We start from the raw sequence: 25,858 nt of genomic DNA on the forward strand, positions 1-25,858 counted from the left end.
TTCTTTACTATGCTTCTTTAGCTAGCAGCTGTGCACTGTGTTTGGGTTTTGTGGTATATCAACGGGTACAGCTGTTTTGTTATTCAGGACATCCCAGTTTCCCATAAGGATCCCTGCAGTTAACCCGGACACAGCCCCGCCGGGAAATGTAGGGAAATATAACGAACATACACAGGGTTCTTAGCATACGATTGGACGGTATGATTTGATCGACTGATATAAGGTCCAGTCATCAGATAGTTTTGTTTTACAGCTCAAATGTAGTTGGTGCCTTTGTCTGTCAATCAATATGAATAACAAATGTTTGCGTTTCATAGTCACAACCTAGTTATTGTTATTCCTATAATCCAATTGGCTCAAATGTATTGCATGAGTCTTCCCACTTTAGTCCTCCTGCGGTAGATGTCCGTCGGTTGACAAGGTGGAAAAATTGAGAAAGTTGTGAATTACCGTCTGTCTCGGTAAGTTGGAAAGTCGTACACTTTAAACCGATTTTCAAATATGAATATAACTTTAACACATGTAGTTGGCTATCACACGTCAGGGGTAACGTTAACTAGAATTTTGCGTGTCTTCGACATATCCTACAACATTTGTCAGCGGTTGTTAAAGTTGGCTAGAGTTAAGTTAGCTAACCCGCTATCGTTGTTAGCAACAGTTAGCCCGCTAAAGTTAAGATTCACCCATTTAATTTAGCTTAGCTAACTCATTAGCCTGCCACAAGCATGATATCAGCTAACGTTAACATCTGCCACAGAACTGAGACTAACATACGGTTTCTTATCTAGCTATAATAACTTAGTTTTGAAATAATAGCGGCAAAGATTAGCTTGATAACGTTCCCATGGTTATTGTGCTGATAGATAGATAGATAGATAGATTTAGCGTTAACGCTAAGTAGAAAATAGAGAGTTTATTAATCTTAGTGATAAATTGCAGTGTTACAGCAGCCAAATCGCACTGAAAATTGCTAACCAAACAACACAAATGGCAATGGCAACGTTAGCTGTATAATTGTCTGTGCTATTTTTATTTTGACATTTTTACTTTAGCTACCTAACGTTAGCCTCGACTCTGCTGCGTGTTTTTCTTCACTAAGCGATTTGCATTTAGTGCCTTTGCTATTATTTACTTTGTTGCTCCTTTGACAGTTGTATTAGTTACATCCCCCATTTGTTGGGAAAATGGATAGAGAAATTCTAATTTCTGAGAATCAGTTATTGGTAGTAATGATAACATTGGACAGATAACTGTATTGCTTTTCAAAGTTAATATTGGCTGTTGCCACTAAAGGCTGTTATAGAATGTATGTCGGTGTATTGTACTGGAGCAGCTTAACATACATCGTAGAGGCATAAAGCTACTCAATAAGTCATTGTTGGTTTTAAGTTTTTTTGTTTCCAGGATTCAACCTGATTTTTCTCTCTTGTTTTGTGTTTCCTCTAGATGACCATTTGGTGATGATGCCCTTGATGTTGGGGCATGTGTCCATCAGCCCTTGTGAAACACATCAATAGAAATGAGTAAAGACCATGCACAGATCGAAATGGACCTGGTATGTGACAATCCGTGTTTGGATTGACTCAAGAAGTGTCTTCTAAATGTACTATTTCTATACATCTCAAAATTAAATTTGGTAGTCTTTCACAGACCATGAAACAATTGTACCTTTGTCTGGCTCTCATCTGAAAGGCCATTGTTAAGGTCTGTCAGTTGCTGACAGATCTGAGAAGTACCTACAATGGACTACTGAAATCTGCTGGTGTTTCCACTTGAATGCAGCCTGTGTAGACTGCATTTAGTTTATTAATAAATGAACTGTAATTGACAGAATTTTGTATATTATTCTTTTCTTTCATTTGTGATGTAAATTCTGTCTTTCATCTTTTGTTTTGCAGGCTTTTGGATCAGCCAAGCCCTATGGGTCCTCGAGAAGTATTGTGAGGAGGATAGCCGCTAGTCTTCCTCTTAAACCCTGCCCCAGGGTTCATTTTCAGGTGAGGGAAGGTTACCGTGATCATATTTTTATATTGTTATGTCATTTAACAGACAGACCATCAGGCTTTAATTATGTAGTATGTATATTAGTGTATTTTAAGATAACACTTCTTGTGATTTTCAGAATTTGTCACATATGACATAGCCCAGTTTCCTCTTCTGTCTTTCTGCCTGTCTCTCCCGCCTGTTGTAGTCACAGCTATGTGACGACAAACTTTTGTTTTCCTCTGCTTGTCTGACTGTTTTCATTTATGAACCATAAACAAAGTGGATGAAGTCATTATAACAGATATTTTCTTATCATCAGAGCACTGACTGTGTTCAGAAGTTTTGAACTGTTAACAAATCAACCATTGAGATATTTCAATTCAGTGGCATGTCATTTTAAAAAATTTCACTGAATTTCTTTTCTTTATTTTTCTGACTCCTCCAACACTGTGCTTTCTCTTTTCTTCTTTTCCTCTTTTTCTAGCTACCCTCCCTAGCTATGAGGAATGCAGTATGTCTGCTTTAGGTCAGTTTGTTCAGCAACCTTCAACAACCTTGAGCTGATTAAAGATCTTCTGAGCTACCTGAACCTTTCATTAACAGCATGTCGATCCTCTCTACACCCCTACCACTGAACTGCACTCATTTTACTTCATTTCTTCTATTAATTAGTTGTTGAAAATTCTGTGTTGTAATGTATCCTGCTGTATGCTCTTTTTCTGATTTTTTTTTTTTTTGTCTAAATGTTGAACATGGCCATTCTCTCTCTGACAGCTTCATCCATACAGTGAGGATGCTGGTGTCCTGATTGGCGCCAGGAGGCAGAATGGTTTGGTGGCCTCTCTGGCTGATGTTGCCTGGATAGACAGGGATGAGGAGGAGAACGAAGACTTTTTTGGCAGACCCAGGTGAGAGCAGGATAGTTATCTGTCAGCTAACATATTCTAGAGGAGAATCGAATTTACTTGTCCCGGCGAGTAAGTAAAGGTGATTCTGCTTCATTGAAACAGGTCAGGGATCCCACCAGGACTCGTGTTTCGAGCCTGCCAGCCCAATCCTCAGAGAAAACCCTTAACCCGCCAGAGGTCACTACCAAGCCTGCATCAGGGGACTCTGGACCCACAGGGGCCAACAGTCGTCAACGATGAGGCCATTCAGAAGATCAGTGCACTGGAGACTGAACTTGCCAAACTCAGAGCTCAGATAGCACAAATCGTACTGGCTCAGGAAAAGGGCGCACAGCCAGGTATCTCTTACACATTTAAACATAAACATATCTCTCGCATGAAGTCACTGAGGGATTTGTTTTCCTCTATTTGCTCCACTGTAGTAATATAAATGTTCCTCTAGATGGCAGCATAAGTTCACATGTTAGACTGATTTTTTTTTTCTTTCCTTTGTTTCACCTCAGCTGCTACCACAGGGGCACCTCCACCTCCCCCTCCACCCTCTGGCACCCTGCCTCCCCCTCCCCCACCACCTCCTCCTCCTCCACCACCACCGCCCCCCTCAAGTCTCCAGCGGACATTTTCTGCCATTGACTTGATAAAGGAGCGCAGGGGGAAGAAGCCAGACGGCCAGACAGTTTTGGATTCAAGGCCAGCAGAAATCCCCAGCATGCTTGATGTCCTGAAAGACATGACCAAAGTCAAGTTGCGATCAGTCAAAAGGTAGTCCCCTTAATTAGATAGTGAATCAATGAAAATACACTCGGATACATTTGGAAGTGATCAAATACTTAACTTTTTTTGTAAGGTAATAGATGTCCCAGCTAACAGTAGGTAAGTGTAGTGTTACAATTCGGCATAACCGCAGATTCAACTCAAGCTGACACATCATATCTGAATGCACCTCCAGACCAACACATGTAGACTTGTATCTTCTTGAGCTGCTGCTATAAATACATTAATTTACCACACAATTCTTCTAATTGTAATGATTAGAATTGGTAATTGCTCTTGTTAATTGTATTTTTCATAGCCGTCCAGTGGAAGGTGATGCCAAAGGGAAGTCTAACGAGCCGGCAGATGCCGCAACTCTCATCGCAGAGGCCCTGAAACGCAAGTTTGCCCATCGTTATCGACACAACAGTGAACGAGAAGACGAGGATTTCAGACTTCCCGTTCCAGACGTGAAACCTCAAACCGAAACCCCTTTGGTGAGAGATGTTACCATTAATTGCCATTAATTCATCCGTAATAGTGAACCAACAGCAAAAATTGTTACAAAAAATTCCATATATGGAATTAAATGTATGTAATTTGACTGATCTCGACTAAGTGGTCATGTACTTTATTCTGTCTTCTGTCTGTTTTCACAGTTTGGGCAACACTTGTTGAAACAAACTGGAAAAAGGAAGTTGATCTGAACGGATGATGTACCGTGGACACTTTGAAGTGCCTTATCAACCTCTTAATATCAGCTGTTTCTGTGGAGGGACAAGGGATTCTGCCTGAACTAGATGGCAGTCTGTTCCAAGTATCAGCCATCTCATAATGTTGCATCTGGTGATCATCTTGACCATCTGTTTTTGCACTTTTAAAACTTATATAATATTAGCTGTCATACAAACATGATTTTTTTGTTTAACTGAATGTTTTTTTTTGTGTTGAATAGTCTAAAGTTCTGCTTATCACAGTCCTGAGAGAAAGTGTCAGAGGCACGAGTGCATGTTAAAGCAACACTACTAGTCGTTAAATGTTATTGGTTTTATTGTTCAACCATTGCACATCGCATCGTTGGTTGCATTCCCATTTTAAGGGGTGTAAAAGCTGAAGAGTTCTTCTACCACAGAAGAAAGAGAGCACTTTCTTACTTGTGGAATTTATAAGGCTGTATTGTTTATATATATATATATATATGATGACTTGTAGACTAATTTATGATTGGGATGCTTCTATTTATGTTGTGGTTTAAGTAGATAATTAAGGTTTTAACACAGATAATTATGTCGTAGATTTGTCCCTTATTAATTCCAGTGTTTTAAACAGTTTTCTACTTTTCTGTTGAGCCTATGTTAGTTGTATCCCAGTTGCCAGTCTTGCCAGGGCGTGTATGTCTTTTGCTGGTTCAAATTTATGCATCCCAGTTTTATTAGACATTATTTATCTCTTTACTACGATCAGCGTTTAAGAGCCAAAGACATTCCAGTGATGCTCTGCGAGATTCTGCCTTTCACTGCCAAATATGACCTTTTTAGTCTATCCCATTTAGGATGATGCTTAAATAGTGAGGAAAGCAAAGTTCATATTTCTAGGTTAATGACGGTACATGTGCAATGTTTTGTTGCGTTTATCAGTACTTTTGATAAGATTTGCCTTTTATCACTAAACATTTTCCCAGAAGTCAGGACTCACAGTTCATAATCATCGCTGAAGAAATACTGCATTGTTGTAATTCTGTGTTGACAACATGTTGTAGTACATGAGTCCTAAAGTACCCACTGTTATCAGTATCCCGGTATAAATGCGTTTGTGCCAGTAACTACATTTTCATGCCTCAGTTTGTGTCTCAGAACTTACTGATTCCTCTGGGTCATGTGAGGTTTTTAGACAGTATTTTGTTCAAAGTGACTGATTGCACATTGTTTCCAATTCTGTTCACTATGCCTGTGTAGTTGCTGCTTCAAGACGACTCTACTAGCATTACCTTTTATAAGGGAAGGTGAACTGGGTGTGTCAGTAGTAATCGACTGATTTAAATGTACTATTCAAGACTGTAGAAAAGTTGTCTTCCATACAAATTGTTAACTTGAATTGTGAAATCTCTAAATAAAAGTTTATGGTCTGCCTCACTTGCTCTGGTGTTTGTCATGGTTGAGTTTTAACCTCCTCCTCCTAAATAGTTTGGATCAGTCAAAGGAGAAGGAGTTGCCCCACAGAGAATTAAGTTAAACTACATGCTTTAACCGTGTGAAAGTTATAGAAACATTTGTCAACAACAGGTTTTATTATTCAAATTGTAACTGCAACAGGCATGTATCAAAAAGGTCAATACAGCAAAGCCTTTACAAAATCTGGCTCGACACTTAGGTCTTCCCAAAAATGGCTGTCGCAACAAATTGTAAACAGTTTTATCAACAGTCTTACAGCACTTACAGCAAAATACAAATCAGCTAAAGTAAGAAAAGCACCTGTTATCTTTCAAAATGTTCAAACACAATTTGTGCCACTATACAGAATCAAAGTAGACAAACCAAACACAAAGAAATGGAATGTTCAAAGTCACTCGACCATTTTGTTTCCGTACAAAAAAAAAAAGGACAGCTGAAGTTGTTCCTCACAATAAAAAGGCAAGGGATCGGACAGTGCATTCAAAGACAAGCACACCATGCACTTGATGGGAACAGGAGCTGGTTTGGTCACTTAGCATAGTTTGTGCATAGTTATAAGGCATCAATTGAGCAGTCCTTTAGGTTGCATGTGGCTGAGAGAGACATTCTGCGGAGAGGGAGAGTCTCCTTCAGTAGATCCTAGCCAGGAAAAAACAACAACCTTGCATCGCCCGCAGTCGCCTCCTCCCCCTCCCCCTCTCCCTCTTGATAAGAGACTGGCAAAACCCTGAGCGAGTCGATTTGCGTGGAGTGGAGTTCCAGGTGAGATGCATGTGCAGTGAGTTAACTGATCTCCAGTCTGAGAGGGACGCTACCCCGAGTTCAACCAGCACTGGAAGAGTCAGAAACATCATCAAAATACCTTCACACGGTCTCTGGGAGATGTCACGGAGACGAAGCTGCACATCCAACACCATCGTTATTTGGAGTGCAAGAACACATTGTAGCACAGGTGGAGTTACTTATGGCATCTGGTGCGTTTGAATAAGGTTCTGCTCATGGCTTCAACAGTGGGATGACAGTTCAAACGAGTGGTTCTACACATCTGTGCTTCGAAGGCAAACCGTGGAGCCAACATGATTCACTTCAGTTCAAGGGAAAGAAACAACAAACAAGGAGATGCGTAAACAGTCTTCGTAGAGGCAGCAAAAGGACTGGGCTTGTCACATTTTTTTTGTCTTTACATGAGGAAGAATCTTCAATACAAATGCAACACGGCTTTGCTTTAAAGTCTTAGGAGAGTCTCATGTCTGAATACTCCAGTTGTCTCAGTCAATTCAGTTCAGATCGTTCTTCAAATCTTTGTTTTCAAATGGCACTTCAAAATACCAGAAAAATGTCTTCTTCAGTTCTTATACTGCTTTCCCCTTAAGGTTCACCAACAAAAAAAGTGGTGTGTTCAGTCAGTAATGCCAAAACTACAGTGGACAAATAAATAAAACAAAGCAAATAAAAGAAAATACAGCAGTAACCAAATGAGGTATCTATGTATTGCTCTATGCCAAAAAAGAAGGAATTAAAAATTAAATAAATTAAATAAAATCAGTGGTTTATCAAGATGGGAGGCAAAAGCAACAAAACATAAACAAGGTGTTAGGATCAGGTGGGGCAGCGGCAGGGCTGCAGGCCATCTCGTGCCCCACCCGACCCCCAGTGTGTGGTGAGGCCCTGAGGCCGGGGTCAGGGGTCAGGAGGTTGAGGTGAAAGGGCACACGAGGAGTGTCAGGATTCTCTGCTTCCCTGAGGTATTTTTTTGGAGCTGGTTCCTCCTGCGGTTGTGGCTGTGTTGCCGCCTCTTCGGGAGGCGGCGTCTTCTGTGTCGGTGCCGGCTGTGCTGGGCTCTGCCTCTTCGGAGACAGGGGTTTGTTCCTGCTGTAGGCCGCCCCAGCTGGCCTTGTTCAGCCCCATGTGGCCCAGCATGGTCTGGGACAGACGTGTGTCGGAGAAACGGGCCCACTCTCCAAACAGCGGCTCCGCCACGTACGTCATGAAGCCTGGAGGGGGAGATGAGGCGTCAGACGCAGATTAGGGCTAAAGATTAGAAACAGACTATAAGTGAAAGCTGAATACAACAAATATACAACACAGCTACTGACCTATTTGAATGTTGCCAACTGTGTTGGCCTCTCTGTCACAAAGTGGGCTGACTTCAAGTTTGTGCTTCTTCTCGATGTCTCCTGACAGAGCATAATATATATGAGCTATTATATGGCATTATATGTTCTACTATTATAGGATTAATTGGTTTTAGAGAATAAACACAGAAAGAACAAAGGAAGGAACTGTAATGAGAATAAAGAAAACAGCACAATAAATAACTGAAGGAGAATGGCAAACAATATCACAGCAGGCAACAGACAAAAGGATTACCTTGCTGGAAGAACTCCTCAGTCACTTTCTCACTCCACTGTTTGCTCAGCTCCCAGGGTCTGCAGGGGTTACAGATGTCTGCACACTTCAGAGCCATCTGAACAGGGTGGGAATAAAAATAATAATAATAAAATAAGTAAAACAAAAGCTCACAGTTTTTCTGAGATGCAGAGGTTGTGCGTGTGTGACAGAGGAGGTAACCGACCTGCAGGACGAAGTGACGGTGGCTGGCGTTGCTCAAACACAGGTTCTCCTGGTCCAGGTGCCTGCGAAACCTTGACAGGTAGTCGTTCTGTCTGCTGATGTCCGTGGCGAGGATTAAGGAGCCCAACTCCCTCTCCATGTTCAGGCTAAGGGGTCGGAAAGATAAATGATCAGACTGCTGGCATTTTCTCTATAAAACTAAGCAGAGCTGCATTTTGAACTTCACTTTCTGAAGTAACGTATAACCTTTCAGCGGGTGCAATCTAATGTTGTGTGTTGCACAGTGCATTAGATAGCACTGATGCTAAGTGCACTTAGCATCATTTCAGTGTCAGACTGACCTGTCCTCAGCAGGCAGATGGGAAAACAGCCCAGTCTCTCTGAGCAGGCCCACTGCCGACTTCCAGTGGTGGTTTTCCAGAACTGAGGTATTCTGCACATTAAAAAAGGAAAAATGTGCACAGACACATTAATTTCATAGATCATATGATGTCTTCAACTACAGTACATTCATAAGTAAGAGGCTAGAGCAACTGTTATGTGGTTTTACCCTATAGAGTGTAGCTAGATAGTGGTCAGTCTTGATGAGGAAAGGCTGGTTGACTCCAGGATGGTCCAGGTCATGTGTGGCGGCTGCTAGGAGTCCCAGTAGGATGTCACAGGAGGTCAGAGACTTGGCAAGCTGCATTCACAACAAGACAACAGCACAAAGATTATGACTGATGATTAAAATACAAATACTACTTCACCGAAGCACTTCTGATCAGGAAATTATATACCAACGTTGGTGCAACAACCAACTTAAAAGGGGTGTTTCTAAAGCCAAAAAGACCAAAAATACCCTGTTTGAATGTCTCACCATGGGTTCCCGCATGTAGCAGTACATGGCCTGTGTGACATCTGCAGCGTGGACAGCATTGTGGTAGGGGTTGTCGCTGTGGTAGTCCTCCTGGACCATGACCAGGAACCTCCAGAGTTTGACCATGTCCAGCTGGAAGAGCTCCACCAGGCCATACTGGTTCAGCAGGTGGAAGGTCAGGGTGATCAGGCTGTTTCCTGAAGAAGAGTACAATCAGAATGAGCATTCTGCTTTCATCTGGTATGCGTATCACTTTTCATTTGTATGAAAAAGGAGAAAATGCACCATCAGACAATGTTACAATGTAAAATATCATCAATCTGAGTTATTTTCTGTTTTGCAATTTATTTTATTGATGCATCCACTCTCTAAACCCGCCTCGATTTCCACTTCTTCACTTTCTCTTTACTTCATTTCCCATAATTACATCTTACTTCATTTTTCTCAAGACAGATGTATGGCAAGAACATATAATAACCAAGAACATATTTTTTGCATATATTCATGCCCCTTATTCATAATATAACACATCTTGTGTCTGGATCACATTCTTATCTACTGAGGCAGAAATATGCATTAGTTTCCATTTGCTCCCTATGTGAAGAGAGAGCTGCTATTGCTCTTTGAGGCCTGTAACCAAACTTTATTACAGCTGCACTGGAAAATTAACAATATATTGTTGCTTAAACAAGCAAACGACAACGAAATGGACCCAAAATTGCATGAATATAAATTGTGATTTTTTTTCCCTTTACAAAATAAAATTAAATCATTCAATTATAGAGTGAATTTTCATGCAGTAAATCCTCTGTGTCGGCCGGCATCCAATAGATGGCACCATTGGTAACACGTTGACTCTGAAGACTGGTTTAATGCTGGATTCTCCTGTCAGCGCTGCATTACTTCTGTTCTCGAGACTTTCAAAACCAGTATTATGAGACCAGTATTTCAGATCATATTCTACCTACCGTTTGTCAATCTATCGAAGAGGAAAATGTCAAAATTCCAGTTCCCGACTTTTTCCAGCATGCACTACAAGAGAGGGAAAAGAGCAGCACAGAATTAGTGATGTGAAGTCTGAGCAAATCAGGTGTGTTTCAATAAGACTTATCATGGTATCGTTATATAAAGGTGGGCGGCATACTCTGGCCTGTCCAATGTAGTCTTCATCCAGGATGGGGAGGGGGATCTGCTGGGGGACTCCCCGCAGCAGACGGGATGAGTGCAGGTACCTCTGGAAGCTGAGCAGTCTGTGGACCCTCCTCTCAGGAGCAGAGCTCGCTGACGTGGACCCACAGCCCAGCCGTGCTGCACACACACATAAATTGACAAAAGACGTAATATGTAAAATATGTAACAATGTTTTTGGTAAGTGTTTATTTTACAAGCTCATTAGGCTCGGAAAATCATTTGGGTTGCACAAACTCGGTGGGGATCTGACACCAACTCCGAGATATACAAACAATCGCTGCTGACACAGCCGCCCACTCGTAAGCCTTTCGTCTGGGATCACACAGCAGACATGCTTTGTCAGTGGTCTCACACACACACACACACACAAAAGCACTGTGTCTGAATAAACCAGGGCTGCAATCCGGAAACACGTCAGCATAAGGTAGGATTACTTTTGGGTCAAAATGTCAACACACACACACACACACACACACACACACACACACACACACACACACACACACACACACACACACACACACACACACACACACACACACACACACACACACACACACACACACACACACACACACACACACACACACACACACACACACACACACACACTTCTCTGTAACTGTTTGATGTTTTCTAAAAAGGTTTCAATGAGTATGAAAGTGGTTAATTTATCACACACCTATTCACAAAGCTTTGATAAAAAGCCTCTCACAAGGTTTACACTAAGACACACCTTGGTCTTTATCATCATGTGAAACACTGTATGAAAGCAGTGCACAAACATCTGTCAATTTTACTGGAGAGGAACTAACTGTAGCTCCTTTTATAGCCTGCTCAAGGCAGGAATGTTGTGCCATTATTCCACCTCGCCACCCATATGAAATATACAGACGTTTTGATGGCGTGTTATGTGTAGGAGCCACCACCAGGGGATTTAAAAAGCAGCTAGCAGCAGTTGGCAGCTAACTCAAAGAAGAATTTAGCGGCTAACCTGCAGCAACCAAAAATGTCTGCGAATTGGGGAGACAACGAGGTCCGGGAGCTCCTTACCCTCCGAGCAGAGGACGAGATCAACCTAACCTGACTCATATGTTATACGTCACACTAGACGCCGTCCAGTCTCTTTTGCTTCATTGTTTGGTTCAGTGTAAAAAAGCAAAGCCGGCGTAATGGCGGGTTTTCTTTACGGCAGTACTGCGGGATCTCTGTTTAAATTGGGCTTGTGTGTGGAGCTCCAGTTTGACAATGTCTCTTGTTATCAAAAGAGGCTGGCAAGTCAAAGTAATTGCCTGTGATTCATACTCACTGTGAAGAGTTCGGAAGTCGATGCACAGGTATGGGTGGGAGCTTCTTCGTTCCGGTTCAAATCCAACCTGACTTCTCACTCTCACATCTCCTAGAAGAAATTAGCACTTATTTCCTCAAGATTCATGCTGCTTGAAAAGAAATGTGTCTGAATGTGCCAGGCCAAGTAGTATTTACCTTGTTATTTTGAAGACAAAACAATGGATTACTTTGTTAGAATTCAACAGCAATATATCCCTTGAGTTTTAGCCAGAAAATCGCTGTCAGAGCCTCATGGGGGCTGTAGTTGTGGAATGCTAGCAAAATAATCAATCTTTGCTTTTTGTTAAAATGATAAGATGTCAATTTTTTCTAGTCAATGTTGCAGTGGATATGCATTTAGTGAAAACGTCACCATCATGTTTCAGCTTTTCATAACAATTGGGAAATAATCCATCTTATACTAAGCATTGAAAGTGAAGCAAGAAATGTGGTAAAGCCCATCATTTTGGTACTCCAAGCTAACTAAAACAAGCTAAAGGCGTGATTTTATAAATACTATTTGACCCAAGTCTGGTGTATACTATCCATGTGCGAACAAAGTGACGCACAAACACACACTGCCACGTCCCAGAAGAGAAAATTTAATGGACCGACAAGTCAATCAAAAAGCTGAGCGTGCAATGCCATGTCAGGACAGTCTGCTTTACTATTAGTACTCAGAGCCACTGAGAGGGATCTATAGTCCATCTATGACTGTTTTTAGTCGTCAGGCAGAGGAACAGGAACAATCTCCAGACTCGGACCAAACAGACAGCCTGCTTGTAGACTGCAGTCAAAAGCAGTGAGAGCATAGTGAGGTGACAGGATGGTGCTATGACACCGATGCAGTAAAATGCTAGTGTGTCGTTCCAGGCAACACTCTTTTTGCGGCAAGACTCTGTATGGCAGTATACAGATCAAAGTGCTAAACAGTGCAATGGTATGTTTCCAGCATGGCACTTGTAATTGTGTTGCATGTGCATTAGAATGCTCAACATTATTTTGAAAAGCTGTTTGTAAAGTTGTTGGTATGAATGTGGAGAGTGAAACCGTATCAGTGGCATTTCACATGCAAAACAAACTATGACAAAAAGACACATCTACAATTCATGCACTACTACGCAGTGAGTGTGTGCCCAGATGTATATACATCTGTCACATCTGCAGATGCATGTGCTAGAGCTCAGCACGTGTGTGTGTGTGCTTGTGTGATAAGTGTGTTTTGAGAGTCACAGGGTCCATGTTTCCCCTGCGGTGCATTAGTGCTGGTGCTCTGGGGTGGATGTAGGTCATGTCATTATAACTGGTGCGGCGAAAGCCTGCTATTTGAAAGCACATCAGCATTAACTTGGCAGACTGAACCCTGGCCCAGGCAAACACCAGTCTGCATTAGCGTGCCTCTCCTCACACTCAATTTAATATAAAATCTACAGACACAGATGCTTTATGCCAGTGACGTATGAGGCAGCTATCATACTTAGCCAAGTAAAATGATTAAAAAGCTAAAGCTCCTTCAGTCAGCTCAATAAAATGCTATTACTGTGACTAGACACACGTGACGACAGTCAACTCATGTGCATTATCAAGCTAGAGAGAAACGAAGTATAGCAATATTATGTGAAAGCTACAGTAAACATGATGTGAACAAAGACATTCAGTAAGCCCTAAACTGCCCCTGCTGTTTAATGCTCCCTGCCTACTCACTATGCTTCACAGCAGCAATCTAATATCTATGAACTGATAGCGCAGAGCAATTCTTCTTTCTTTCTTTCTTGCCGCTCACTGCCAGCCAAACACCATCTGATCTATGAATTAAAGTGGCAAAAGTTGCACGCAAGGGCACATCTGTGTGTGGTAGACTGATGTCAGGAGTACACCCAGACTTTAATCGCACCATTATCCCCAATAACCTTATTGATTAGGAAGCCGAGGCTGATTTGGCTGCTTCCTAGATGCATTTGACTCCATCTGCCTGGCGGAGCTATCCTCTCATCCATTTTCTAAACTGCTTATCCTGTTTAGGGTCGCTGAGGGCAGCACTGGGCAAATGGACACACAGACACATGTCCATAAACACTAAAACACACTCTGCCAATGAACCCTCAGCCCGTTCAGGATTCAAATGAAATCCTGTACTTTTAACAAACCTGATCAAACTTTAAAGACACGCAACACTACAGATACACACAACCTAAACCTATTCTGATTGAGAGATTACCAAAAGGCCAGGGATTGAGTGGACTCTGGACAGGCACTCTAGTGCATCCCCATCTCTTCATAATCTCTACATCCCTCTCTCCATTTCTGATCCATCCATTTCCCATCTCACTGCTTTTAAGCCATTGTGTATTAAGAAATGAACACGTGGAGGAGATAAACCTACTGATGTCTGTAAAGTGTGTGTGTCTAATGGAAATGCATGTGTGTGTGTATATGCACTGAGAGTGGGGAAACACTTACCTAGCATACGAATGTACAGCGCTGTCTGGTCGGAGCTGTCGTAGGAGATAGCCCCTCGTCTCTGAGCAAACAAAAGAGAAACATCATCAACAACTGTCCAAGGTTCATACCAATCTAATGTTGCAATTATATCATTACAACAACGGAATAGGTCCCACCCACGGTTGTTATGCCCAAAATTCATGTGGGTGGTATCACAACCCCATCTCAAACCTCAAAAAACACAAAATATGGGCATTTTTTTTACATATACACAGAGTTTGATAAGTGGAGGGTGGCGTAATGTTGCTAGCGGTGGCTCTAATCTGCTGTGTGTGTGTGTGTACAAACTGATAAACATGTTCCAGCTCCGTACCATCAGCCTGATACGGCACTTACACTGCTGCTATCAGTCACATGAGACACACACGTGTTATGTGGACACACACATGCACACATGCACACATGCACACATGCACACATGCACACATGCACACAGAGCGTTTCCCATAAATAGAAATTATTTTGGGTCCAATCCAAATAGATTTTCCCACACCAAATGCATTTTCTATGATGTTTTTGAAAAGTTACTTCCCTAATCTGACGTCAGCAGGTGAATGCAATTTGAATGAATTTGAATTTGTATTTGACTTTATTGACTGTATTAACCAGGACAGATGCGGCCCGCCAACCCTTGACAAGTCAATATCATTCCTCAGTAGCAGAGTATTTGTAATCATCTAAACTCAACACTTCTGGCAGCTGCACCACAAGAAGACTATTTTCTTAGAAGTAGCTACAGTTGACTTGTCCACCAAGTTTATCTGTTAACTGTTTGCTCAATAAAAGTTGATCAAAATCTATATTTGTACATTTGATACACATTTTTTCCTCATCAGTGTGTGCTGAAGAAAGACAAAAAGACAAATTAATGGGAATGCTTCTCGAAGTAGCAGGAGAGGCTCAGACTGCTGCAATGCGATAGCAGGTCGTCATCTCTCTCCTGTGCCCATTCTTGTGCTGTCAAAATACAGATGCAGCCACATCCATTTTAAAAGGTTGTGATCGTGGTTGTTAAAGGCATGGAAAAGCACCAAACCTGCTGAAAATCCAGTGCCAGTCCAAGCGATACAGCCAAATCTGTACTATGGCACAATTTCTAGGTGTACCATTTTTACTGCTTACACCGTCTACCCCTGAGCACTAAATACTATACTATACTTTTATTCTGATAACACCATAACTGCATTTTTAAATACTCTTCTGAGTAAACCTTGGGGACAGATTTACAAATACATCAAAGGGCGTCAGACTACAATACATCAAATACATACATCACATCAAATCAAGTCAGACCATTCTTTATTGCTGATTGTTTATACAGGCTCAACATGCACTGAAAGTTTCCAGTGCTGCATTGAATCCAATAAATGAAACAATGTTGTATTTGGTTTGAATAAGGGCGCTTCTGTTAACCTTGGAAGGGGAACAAGTTGCCAAAATATGGATGAAGATCCCAGCAAATAAAGTTGATAAGTTCACTTGCGTATGCAACACCATCAAGTACCAATAGTATCCCTCACCAGGAGGCAGTGGCAGCAGCAAAGTCTCAAGCACAGCGGTAGTTGGAGCAGGTATGACTGTGGTAACTGCATATTTGCTCTGTCGACAGACAGCTGCTCTGGGCTACACTGAGGTGTTGGCTCACCTCCCTATGCACTCAATACATCCTACCTCCCCTCCAGGCCGACTCTCCACTGTCTCTTCTGGGGCTACCCTCATCTAGGGTTACCCATTCCACAGGGAGCCTGCATGACTGGCCATGTTGGCTCACTGACAGACTCTGTCTATATTCTGGGACCATTTAATGACAACCGTCAACTGGTCACACCACAAACGCCAACACGTGCAAACACAAATGTACAAGCTTGTACACTCATTACTTCATATACTTAAGATTATTGTCAATCTCCTTCACACACATACACGCCTGACACTGTCTGTCCTCTAAACTCATGACAGCCGCCAATCCAAAGCTAATATTTTACCGGCTAGCAAACAGTTTGACTCAGGCTGGGTAATCTGCAAAGCTGTATTTTAGTGTCAACAGGCCTCTGTGTTTACACACAGCACCAGTGGTTAGTGTGAATATTATAGATTGTGTGTATCAAGCATGGGCTGTGTGTGTGTGTGTGTGTGTGTGTGTGTGTGTGTGTGTGTGTGTGTGTGTGTCTATATATATATATATATATATATATATAAGGGGGTTGATATCGGCTGTAACATGCGTGGGAACTGTATAATGCTGGCTCTAGGGCTGGGAATGGAAGAGTGACCAGCCCTGCCAACACTTGCCCAAACCTTTTGGCCAGAGCTTGCTGCAAACACACACACACACACACACACACACACACACACACACACACACACACACACACACACACACACACACACACACACACACACACACACACACACACACACTCATACAGGACCAGCCACCAGTTGGCACTTAGGTGGACACTGGCATGTGCTCCCTCGTGAGCTGGTAAGAAGGGGGCGGCAGTGCAAACACTTCGTCTATGTCACATTCCCACTGTGAACGGAGGGGAAAGTCACGTTTTACCCTTGAAATGGCCAGCCCACAACCCACACCCCTGCCACGCCTGGCAGTGCCAACACACACAAAAACCATATTGGTCCTGTCATGGTCCGACATGAACTTGAGCCCCTTAGTATGCTTCACAGCTGAGGGTGATGGGAAATAAGGGAGAGAGAGATGCAGGATCTCAAAGGCAGGACTTAAACGTAATGTCACAAATGCGTAATTTAAGTTAACTGTGCACTTTGTCCCTCTTTGCACACACTTATCACAAATTTCAATCATAAGAAACATTAGGAATGTAGTCCAGCAGTCGTTAATCTCCTTTTTGAAAAGCCTGTTCGTGTAAGCTGCCTGCCTGATCTAAAAGTTTTTTTCTCTGTATCTTGCATGTTAGCATTACTTAGCATCAGAACTGGGAGGGTAAAATGATGTTCTATTCTAAAAGTCACAAGCCTGTTTTGGATTGTTTTTAGAAACAGCAAGTTGTGCTTGTTTGTATTCTGTTGCATCCTCAGAGGATAGGATTACTACATTTTATTCAAACCAAGAGGACCAAAACTTATGCATGCTAAGTTGATGCCACATGCTCAATTTCTATCCTTCATGGAAGAAACTAGAAAGAGCTCTTTGTACCTTTGTACAGCTGCTTAAAAATAAAAGCCTAGCTACTGGAAAGGTGTAACTATGAAGCAGCTGCAGGAGGTATTGATTTGGTCACTGAGAATAGTGACTGACTCCTTTGTTTAATAAAAACTGTTGTGCATCCAAAATATTTGGGTATTTTTTCAATTCAAGCTTAAATTTACCAAAATATGTGAACTGGTTAGACTAACATGTAGTGGCTATAAGCACAGCTGAGGTGAATCTCAACCCTCCAACTGGAAACATGGGTGGTACAGTGCCAATATCATGGGTTCTGATCATGGTTGCTCACAGGTGTGCCACAGCAAAGGTACCCAGCTTAATGGAAATCTGCCAATTGTTCATAGGCTGAATGAAGAAAAACACAGATAAAACATCTGAGACATCATCAAGGGGTTTCTTAGGGGATATCTGAAGCTTGGATTGGGTTCATACCTCATCAAACGTTACTTTGTTATAAAGAGCCATACAAAAAAAAGAAAAAGATGGGGCTCAGCAATGGGTGAAAACAAATAGGCTGAGATGAATTATTCTCAAAAAGGCCTCCCTTGAACACAATAGAATAACTGAAATTGTGGCAGCTCATGTTTGTAGGAAATATGCATCAACTTTGCATTTAAAGATAGAAACTGTTGGATTTTTCCAATTACTTTAATACAATCAAGAGTTATTGGTGCCATTGTCTAGTGGCCACTAGAGAAATTGCAGCTTTAGGTACTTGTGCTTTGGCTTCACTGCTGAGCCGTGCTGGTTACCACTTTGCATTTGACCTACAGCCTCTGGCGTCAAACAAGGCAGGGCTAGGATTAACATTTCTACCAATCTGTTGGCCTGTGGCATTTTTTTTTCATGTCAGGCTCATGCAAAACTGGGGTGTGAAGGGAGAAATTTGACTCATTGGGCTATTAAGGAATGAAGTCATCATCCATCTCTGACGAATCCTGGACAAACCTTTTGTAAAAACCTCCACTGATCAGCACAAGCACCAATATTACGAAAAGGGATATATATATATATATGGTCAAATCAAGTCACAATTGTAGCTCACCAGTAAACAGTTAAGTGCTTACACAAACCCTATCTTACTATGCTTATTTTGTAAATTTAGGCTACTTATGTAGGTGAGTAGCTTGCTCAAGACTATTAGTTAACACTGTGGGAAGTGAGGCTGTCAATATACAACAAATTAAATGAATGAATGAATCCTTTTACAAGAAAAAATATTGTTTTACAACCAAAAAGCGTGAAATTGGATTCAACCTAACCTGGTGAAACATTTTGCACAGGCACTTAAGTTACATTTAACTGTTAAACAATGTCCCAAATTGGTTGCAGGCCATGTTTGTTTTCTGTTTTCTTCCATAAAATTTTACAAATGTAACTAAAACTCTATCCTTATTTTTAGGAAACATATCGAAGTATGTCATCTGCTTTGCGTGCCTTTAACCAAACACCTGGAGTTGCAGCCAGTCAGTGTAGAGAGCAAGCCAAATTCAGCTTTGTTTGGAGTTTACTGCTAGCATAACAGTCGGCTCATTGTGCTCCCTGAAATTCCACGTGAGCTCGTTTACATACGGCTCTGTTTCTTATCTCGGCTTAGTCTCGCTGCCAGGGGTCACGGCACTCAGGTTTCTGAGGTCAGGAGGTCACGTGATGGCAAAACGTCTGACTGTGTGAGTAACCCCATGGCTTCAATGTTTGTCATTAACAGATGATAACATTACAAATGTTCAGAAATGTGAACTCAAGTGACCTTACTGGAATCGGGTGAAATTCTGCAAGTAACGGTGTGTTGAATACCTGCTTTTGGTCCCCATTAACAGCTATCTTATTGTTATGGTCATGTTTGCTCAAAGCAAACAGACTAATGTATTGTGTGTGTGTGTGTGTGTGTGTGTGCGCGCCTATTTAAATAAAAAGGCACTGGCTGAGTTGCAAGAACTCAAATTCAAAACAGCCCAGTGGCTTTTTCAAACATGCTCTCTTGTCATCATAGCATTGTGATTGAGCCGATATTGTAGTCTGACGCCCTTTGAATGGTATTCAACGGTCCAGTGCACAGTGTAGCATTCTCACACTTCCTTGTTTCAAACACAGACATGAAACCTGCTTTTCTTATGTCATTTAGCTTTAAAACTGGGTTTTAGTTGAGGACAGGCTTATTGCACAGTCAGTAAGTCAGCTGGGGCCAAGCAAATGAGGAAGCCAGCAGTATTCCTATAAACTGCCATATCAGAAACAAAAGAGTGCACACACACATGCGCGCATTCGAGAGAAAAGCAGCCGGACTCAGCACGGTTTCATAAACTGAAAGCTTCCTTCTGAGTTATGACCTCTCACAGCGCTCTGCTGTGTGGGACGGCACATTCCAGTAACTGAGTGCTAGGCCATAAACGCGGACAGGTTTGGAGAGTGTGTGTATGTGTGTGTGTGTGTGTGTGTGTGTGTGTGTGTGTGTGTTTGTGCACCAGCCATTGCATACACAAAAGCCCTAGATGGAGTCTACCTGTTGTAAGAGTGTTTTATGAGAACACTGTCCACTCTGACACACTCCAGCTGCAGTGGGTTTCTGAGAGAGGGCTGCTGGTTTGAGGAGAGGCCTGGGGTGAATTGGCCCGATGCCTTAGCCAGGGAATGACAGGGCAGTGTTGTCGCCAAAGAACAAAGCTCAATGGGTTTTTTTTTTGTTTGGTTTTTTTTTTACTGGCGGGTAAAGTGTCTTAAAATGATTTAAGCCTTCTTTACACAGAGTGCTTTAAGGGGCCTTGTGTAAATGTGCTTTTAGCGGTGCTATGAAACAAGTAGAGTTAAGGGGTGGGGGGACAGGGGAGACTTGCTTCATATTCTCACAGGCTGTCTACCCTGCACAGGAATTTCATTCATTTTTAAACATCATCCTCAGGCTCTAATTGCTTCTCTGGGCCAGCTTAATGCCCACCCCCCCTGGAAGCCTCAACCTTCTGAGGAAGGCAAACAAAACCCAAGCCACCAACCAGAGTGCCTGTGAACAACTATTTGGTGTTTAAAACTAGTTATACTGGTAAATAGATTTTCTCTTCCTGTATAGGCTCATCTCATATGTATGTATACTGTAGGTCTACAGTAAATATGATTAATATTCAGCCCGAGCAGTTGGCCCCTGACATTGTGTCCGTTAGCGTGTTGATGTGTGAAGCCACATTCTCACGGCCGATTGCTCTCGACACTGCAGCACAAAAACAAAACAGTCATGTGATAAGAGGGGCCCCTTACAAAGAGAGACAGACAGGCAGAGAAACAGGCAGAGTGTGTATGTTAAAATGGAGACAGGGTGTAAGGTTTGGCTCCTGTTTATTTACTAAATAATACACATCCTCGCTTAATAACAAACACTGCCATGCATTCCAGCTCTTTCACTCAGAACTCTAACTTTGGCAGGGAGAGAGTTAAAGTTTCTGAGAAAGGTTGTGAAACACCAAGCTCAGAGTCTGAACGGCTCCTTCAGCATTCTTACCACATCCTGAAACTACGTCAATCCGATGTCACTGCGCAGGAAAAAAAACTTATCGGTTCAGTTAAAATCAACAAAGTAACTCCCTCAGAAAGAAGCCCTGTGGTGTGTTCCCTTATCATGCTCTGCACAGAAACATCCATAGTGTGGATGAAACAAGCTGCGCTATCTCCCACCCTTACACACAGGCCTATCATCATCTCTTGTCCCTATAAGTCGATCTAAGGTCAGTTGCCAACGTTCTCTTGATGATATCTCCGACTGTGATATGATGGACTGAGCTGACAGCAGATCAGTGTCACCAGTGTAAGCTGCTTTCCTCCCAATCGCCCAAAGTCATGTGACTGCTCAGGCCTCATCAATACTGTGCATCTGTTTATTGATTCTGGTATCTCTGCTGTTTTTTTGTTTTTTGTTTGAAAAAGTTAGCAATTACACAGCCTCGTCAGAACCATGTGTGCGATTGTGTTACTAGTATCAAATCATGACAGCCAGCCACATATCTCAGTCCTGACATGTACAACATCTCTGAGATGTGTACAGTAAGGCTAAACTAAGTATATGTGCAAATGCAGTACATGTGTGTTTTGTTGTTTAGATGGGAACCACGTGTGTCCTACCCCTTGTCTCATACTCCTGGTCCTTTCATTCTGCCCCCATCTTATCTATCATGGTCCTGTGTTTACCCTTCACTCCAGAGAAGCCAGAGGTAACCAGCATGCATCACTATATACAAGCAAAATTCAAATCATCTTCCACCTCACTTTTAGGAATTAATCAACAAGCAGCCAACAGCCATTGTAATAAAAACAATAGAGGCATTGTAATAGATAAATGAGCCCATTTATTTAATGCCGTTGCTGTTTTCAACGCCTCTTCAACAGCATATTTACACCCATTATAGGCATTCCACGACCACAGAGTGACATATTCTTCTGAGACTCTGTCGTGTCTTCAACCCTACTCTGTTTACAAGAGGAAATGTCTTCATCTGCGGGGGGGGGGGGGGGGGGGGGGGGGGTAGAGGAGAAAGAGAGGGAGCTTGTGAGTGAGCGGAACAAGATAGCCAGAGAAAGAAAAGAGACTGAGACTCCGGCCATCTGTGAGTCTGGCAGCGAGCCAAACCACTGCCCACAGAGCCCAGGCACATGCCTAACTGCCTGTTTCTGCAATGGTAGTCCAGAACTGCTTCCACAAACAACAGGCCTGTGGAACCACACACAAAAACACAGCAGCCACCAAGGACAAATGCACCCTTATGGTCATAAATAGGGCCCAAAACACAATATTTGTAGAAGTGTAATTGCTCTGTGACAAAGGCTGAGTGACACTGCTGTACGGGTGCACGCATGTTCACCCAATTCTGCCCATGTTCAGAAAGAAAAAAAAGGCAAATGACTGTGTCAGCAGGTCTTCATGTTGAATCACTGAATCCATGAAAAGTGTTTGTAAACCTGCGATTTAACAATGTCGCAAAAATAACATGCAGATCATTATTGTTTCACTGGAAACTCACTTAACACTACAAAGTGCACTGCTTGTTGAAATGACCCCTGATGAACTCTGACCCACTTAAGGCATCAACTGGTGAACCCGAACAAGAGAGACAATAGCTCTACACTTGTGTTTGTATGCAGAGGATGAGCAATCTAGCATTATGCTGAGATGGGTTTTCTCCTGAGGGTTTGGGACCTCTCCAGGCATCCCTCCTTTGGTCTGCGGTCTGAAAAGCAAGGTCCAAGCACCACCAAGGCGCAGGACAACTTCAGGCCCTTAGATTAGTCTTTCCTAACTAAAGCAGAGAGTGATGGAGTGACAGGATAATAACTGTGGGTATGGAGTGAATGGATGGATAGAAAGATTAACAGATAGATAGAAAAGTCTTGTCCAACCAGTTTATCAAACATTTCATGACATCTGTCAACAACACTAACAACCCAGAGGGGAAAAAGACCACTGAGGATGAGCAACATTAAGAGCCTTTGATAGCCAATGGTATGCATTAGTCTTTGAGGGAGCTGCCTGTGATGGTGTGGTAGGTTCAAAGCGGACACACATGGGTGGTTATGTGGAGCAGCGTCTTGCACAAAGCACTAATGGACGGCCCATTGAAGAGGACGCTCACACAGTTAAAGACAGTGACTTAATGCTCAGTTAATGTGTTGGGAGATGCCATGCAATGCCGTGGGAGTTTCTGTTCATGACCAACTAATGGGACGTGACCCAAGGAGAAGAGAATACACCCTGCTGCTTTTGTGCAAAACTACTGAAGCAATAGTAAGGGTGTTTCTCCATTTTAAAAAGTGTAACACAGTGGGGAAGGAGTTCATTGACTCATGACTTGATGTGCAACTTTTCTCTGAGCTGAGGTTGCAGGCACACATGTGTTACAGTTAGTTAAGCAAATGTACTAGACAAAGGCCTATTGGACAGTCTGAGACATGTTTATACTCAACAGTGACTCTGACATTGGAGATGCACCGTACTGCTGTGCATTTTTTCTGTCTACATGAGAGTCAAGCAAAAGGTGACCCTACAACATGAAGACTGTTGTTGTGGCCTACCTTTTCCTCTCTTTCACCGCAGAACAGAAATAGAGGCAGGCTTACGAGAGGCACATTTTCAAGAATTAAAGACTGAGAAAGCAGGACGTTCAAGTATGTTTCTTTTGTCAATGTGTAAAGGGATGTTAACATACACAACAATGTGGCGCGTTCCTTCTGACAAACGTAGTAAGTCCCAGGAGTAAACTGGTGTACTTCAGGCATCACGCTGTCAGTGCTGGCTAAAGTGTAAACCAAGAGGGCCTTTATCTGTGGGCAACATGCACAAATGCAAAGTGTTTTAGGAGAGGGCTGGTTGGTGTGTGTATTAGTTTTAAAAGATAAGAAAATGTTGAGTGCGTCTGTGCAAGTGAGTGTTCACTGTGTGTGTTAGGGCCTAGATATCCAACAACCACCTGCAAGATTCCTGTGGATTATTCATGTATTTGTTGAAAAAAGGTGCTGGTTTTAAGGCCTGTGTGACTCCCAAAACCAAACCCATTGTGACTAAATTATTTTTTTTTAAAAATAGACATAAGTATAGGATGTTTAATGTATTTACCTGTGACAGCTGTCTCGGATCAGGAGCCCCGAAGAGAGAAGAGCTGGAGCTGAAACTAATGGCTCCCCTCCGGCTGAGGACATGCTTGGGAACCGGCCTGTCAAGAGGCAAAACCGGCAGCTGATAACATACTTCCATTGAATAGTCAGGGCTGGATCCGGATCAAAAATATAAAAAAAAAAAATCAAATATATAATGAAAAAGATAACAAATGCGATGCGAAAATAGATGACTGGTGAATTAGAAAATCTCCCAAAGGCGAAAAAAATCTTTCAATATTGTGGAAACGATCTGCTATCGAGCTGCAAAGTATTTCTGTTCATTATGAGCGACTCAAAACTTGTCCAGATCGCCTTCATTGATGCTGAGTCTTATCTACCTCCACCGTTTTACCTCCTTTGGTGTCATTCTGTTGGGAAAAAAATCATGCTGCTGTTGCATTTGCTCCTTTCCTTCTCATTTTACTCAAATCCAGGCCCACGGACGACGAGACCTTCTTGCCATTTTCTGGGTCTTTATGAAAACGCTTCCTCATTTTCAAAGCAGAGAAAAACGTCCGTTCATTTGCGTTTCGTTGCGTTCACAGATCCGCATATCACATATCCCGAAATGAAAACAAAAGGCACGACCACTTCCAAAAAATGTCATCAACATATCATATTGTATGCAACACCGGCGGATGAGGTGAGGCAGCTCCAGGATGTGAGACCTTGTCAGCCGTAACCGGGAGGTTTTCTCTCATGCGGACTTACACCGGTGGCGAAATATAATCAACATGTAGGGCTTTTCCGTCTTTTTTCTGAAGCTGCATGATGAAGGAGCAGCTGTCTATTTCACCGCTGACCGTAAAGCACAAAGTGTCTGGCTCAGAGAGGGAAACCCCGACGTTCATCTCATTCACTGCGACTCCGGTGGGTTTAAAGGAAACGTAATGGCACGTAACGCAAAACTATCAACCAAAAACGACAAACGAAAAACCTAAAGTGTGTTTATTTCCCTATAACTACCTACCTATCGTCCTAAACATTAGCCTACTGTAAGGTTTTAAAGCACACACCACCTGCCAGAGATGGTGCTGTTGGAGCGAGCAAAAAACGCCCTTGTCCAATATCGACCAATGGCGTCGAAGCAGCTCTCATAACCCCAACGCCGATTGGATAACAGCGCTTACAACGAATAAACCGAGTTACACGATTGGCTATGAGGCCAGGGCGATCCCAAGACCTATATGAGCAGTCGCTTGCAGACGGCGTGGACTTTCTCAAGGGTATTCCTCCACAACGGGGCTTGCCCTGCAGCGGTCCACATCATTGCCTGTGATTACCTTCCTCTCATGACTCATACTACTTGGGAGCTGAGACTCACTGGGAGTTTGAAATACAGCAAAATGTTGCAGCTGTGGCAGTTTGCTCCATATGACTGCTTGTGGTGATTCAATACACATGCGGATTGTATTGTAAAGTAGACTCTGAGTTACCCATTTTATTATCTACATGCATTGTTTTTTATCTCTACCGATACTGCCATACACCAAGATCAGCTGTAGCTGACCTCATGCTGCAGCTAAGTGGATCAAATAAAAAAAACATACAGCATTAACAAACCAGAACATGAACATTTTCACCAGAGATTTCTGTGCCATGCCCATGTGCTGGGGGACAATGGATGTGCCATGGCAACAGTCAGGCCCTGTGCCAATGGAGGCATAATCCCCTCCCTCCCCATTTCCATGGGTCTGAATGTACTTCTCCACAATCATACCCCCCACAAAGAGGTCCTGCATCTTTCCAGGCAACTAAGGCAACA

At 42.5% G+C, this 25,858-nt stretch overlaps 2 protein-coding genes across 4 annotated transcripts; one reads left to right on the forward strand and one right to left on the reverse strand.

Moving 5' to 3' along the window:
- Nucleotides 1–397: 397 nt before the first annotated feature.
- Nucleotides 398–5,779, forward strand: mtfr1 (mitochondrial fission regulator 1). The gene is made up of 8 exons (XM_070928206.1): nucleotides 398–461; nucleotides 1,447–1,555; nucleotides 1,899–1,997; nucleotides 2,761–2,894; nucleotides 2,997–3,232; nucleotides 3,398–3,656; nucleotides 3,967–4,144; nucleotides 4,307–5,779. Exons 2-8 carry the CDS (start codon nucleotides 1,520–1,522, stop codon nucleotides 4,352–4,354), a joined length of 990 nt encoding a protein of 329 aa, XP_070784307.1. The 5' UTR covers nucleotides 398–461; nucleotides 1,447–1,519; the 3' UTR covers nucleotides 4,355–5,779.
- Nucleotides 5,780–5,915: 136 nt separating this feature from the next.
- Nucleotides 5,916–24,190, reverse strand: pde7a (phosphodiesterase 7A). 3 transcript variants are annotated; one of them, XM_070927988.1, is made up of 12 exons: nucleotides 24,053–24,190; nucleotides 14,232–14,292; nucleotides 11,752–11,838; nucleotides 10,396–10,559; nucleotides 10,220–10,283; nucleotides 9,252–9,448; nucleotides 8,943–9,074; nucleotides 8,734–8,825; nucleotides 8,394–8,538; nucleotides 8,189–8,285; nucleotides 7,915–7,995; nucleotides 5,916–7,812 (listed from the first exon to the last, which is right to left on the reverse strand). In XM_070927988.1, the coding sequence occupies exons 1-12, from the start codon at nucleotides 24,188–24,190 to the stop codon at nucleotides 7,541–7,543; spliced, it is 1,530 nt and encodes a 509-aa protein (XP_070784089.1). In that variant the 3' UTR covers nucleotides 5,916–7,540. The 3 variants fall into 3 exon arrangements, with proteins under 3 accessions (XP_070784089.1, XP_070784088.1, XP_070784090.1); XM_070927987.1 differs by having other exon boundaries at nucleotides 11,752–11,841; XM_070927989.1 differs by having other exon boundaries at nucleotides 10,396–10,537; nucleotides 11,742–11,841.
- Nucleotides 24,191–25,858: the final 1,668 nt, after the last annotated feature.

Source organism: Enoplosus armatus, chromosome 21 (genome assembly GCF_043641665.1).
Source record: "Enoplosus armatus isolate fEnoArm2 chromosome 21, fEnoArm2.hap1, whole genome shotgun sequence".
NCBI classification, from domain to species: domain Eukaryota; kingdom Metazoa; phylum Chordata; class Actinopteri; order Centrarchiformes; family Enoplosidae; genus Enoplosus; species Enoplosus armatus.

Bases quoted from the DNA above. Each gene is read 5' to 3' on its own strand.
- mtfr1 (XM_070928206.1), top strand. From the start codon at position 1,520: ATGAGTAAAGACCATGCACAGATCGAAATGGACCTG. The intron at 1,998-2,760 runs GTGAGGGAAGGT...TCTCTCTGACAG, and splicing joins GCCCCAGGGTTCATTTTCAG to CTTCATCCATACAGTGAGGA. The intron at 3,233-3,397 runs GTATCTCTTACA...GTTTCACCTCAG, and splicing joins GGAAAAGGGCGCACAGCCAG to CTGCTACCACAGGGGCACCT.
- pde7a (XM_070927987.1), bottom strand. From the start codon at position 24,190: ATGGAAGTATGTTATCAGCTGCCGGTTTTGCCTCTTGACAGGCCGGTT. The intron at 9,449-10,219 runs GTAGGTAGAATA...ACTCTTCTTCAG, and splicing joins CTTCGATAGATTGACAAACG to GAAACAGCCTGATCACCCTG. The intron at 7,813-7,914 runs GTCAGTAGCTGT...CTCCCCCTCCAG, and splicing joins AGTTGGCAACATTCAAATAG to GCTTCATGACGTACGTGGCG.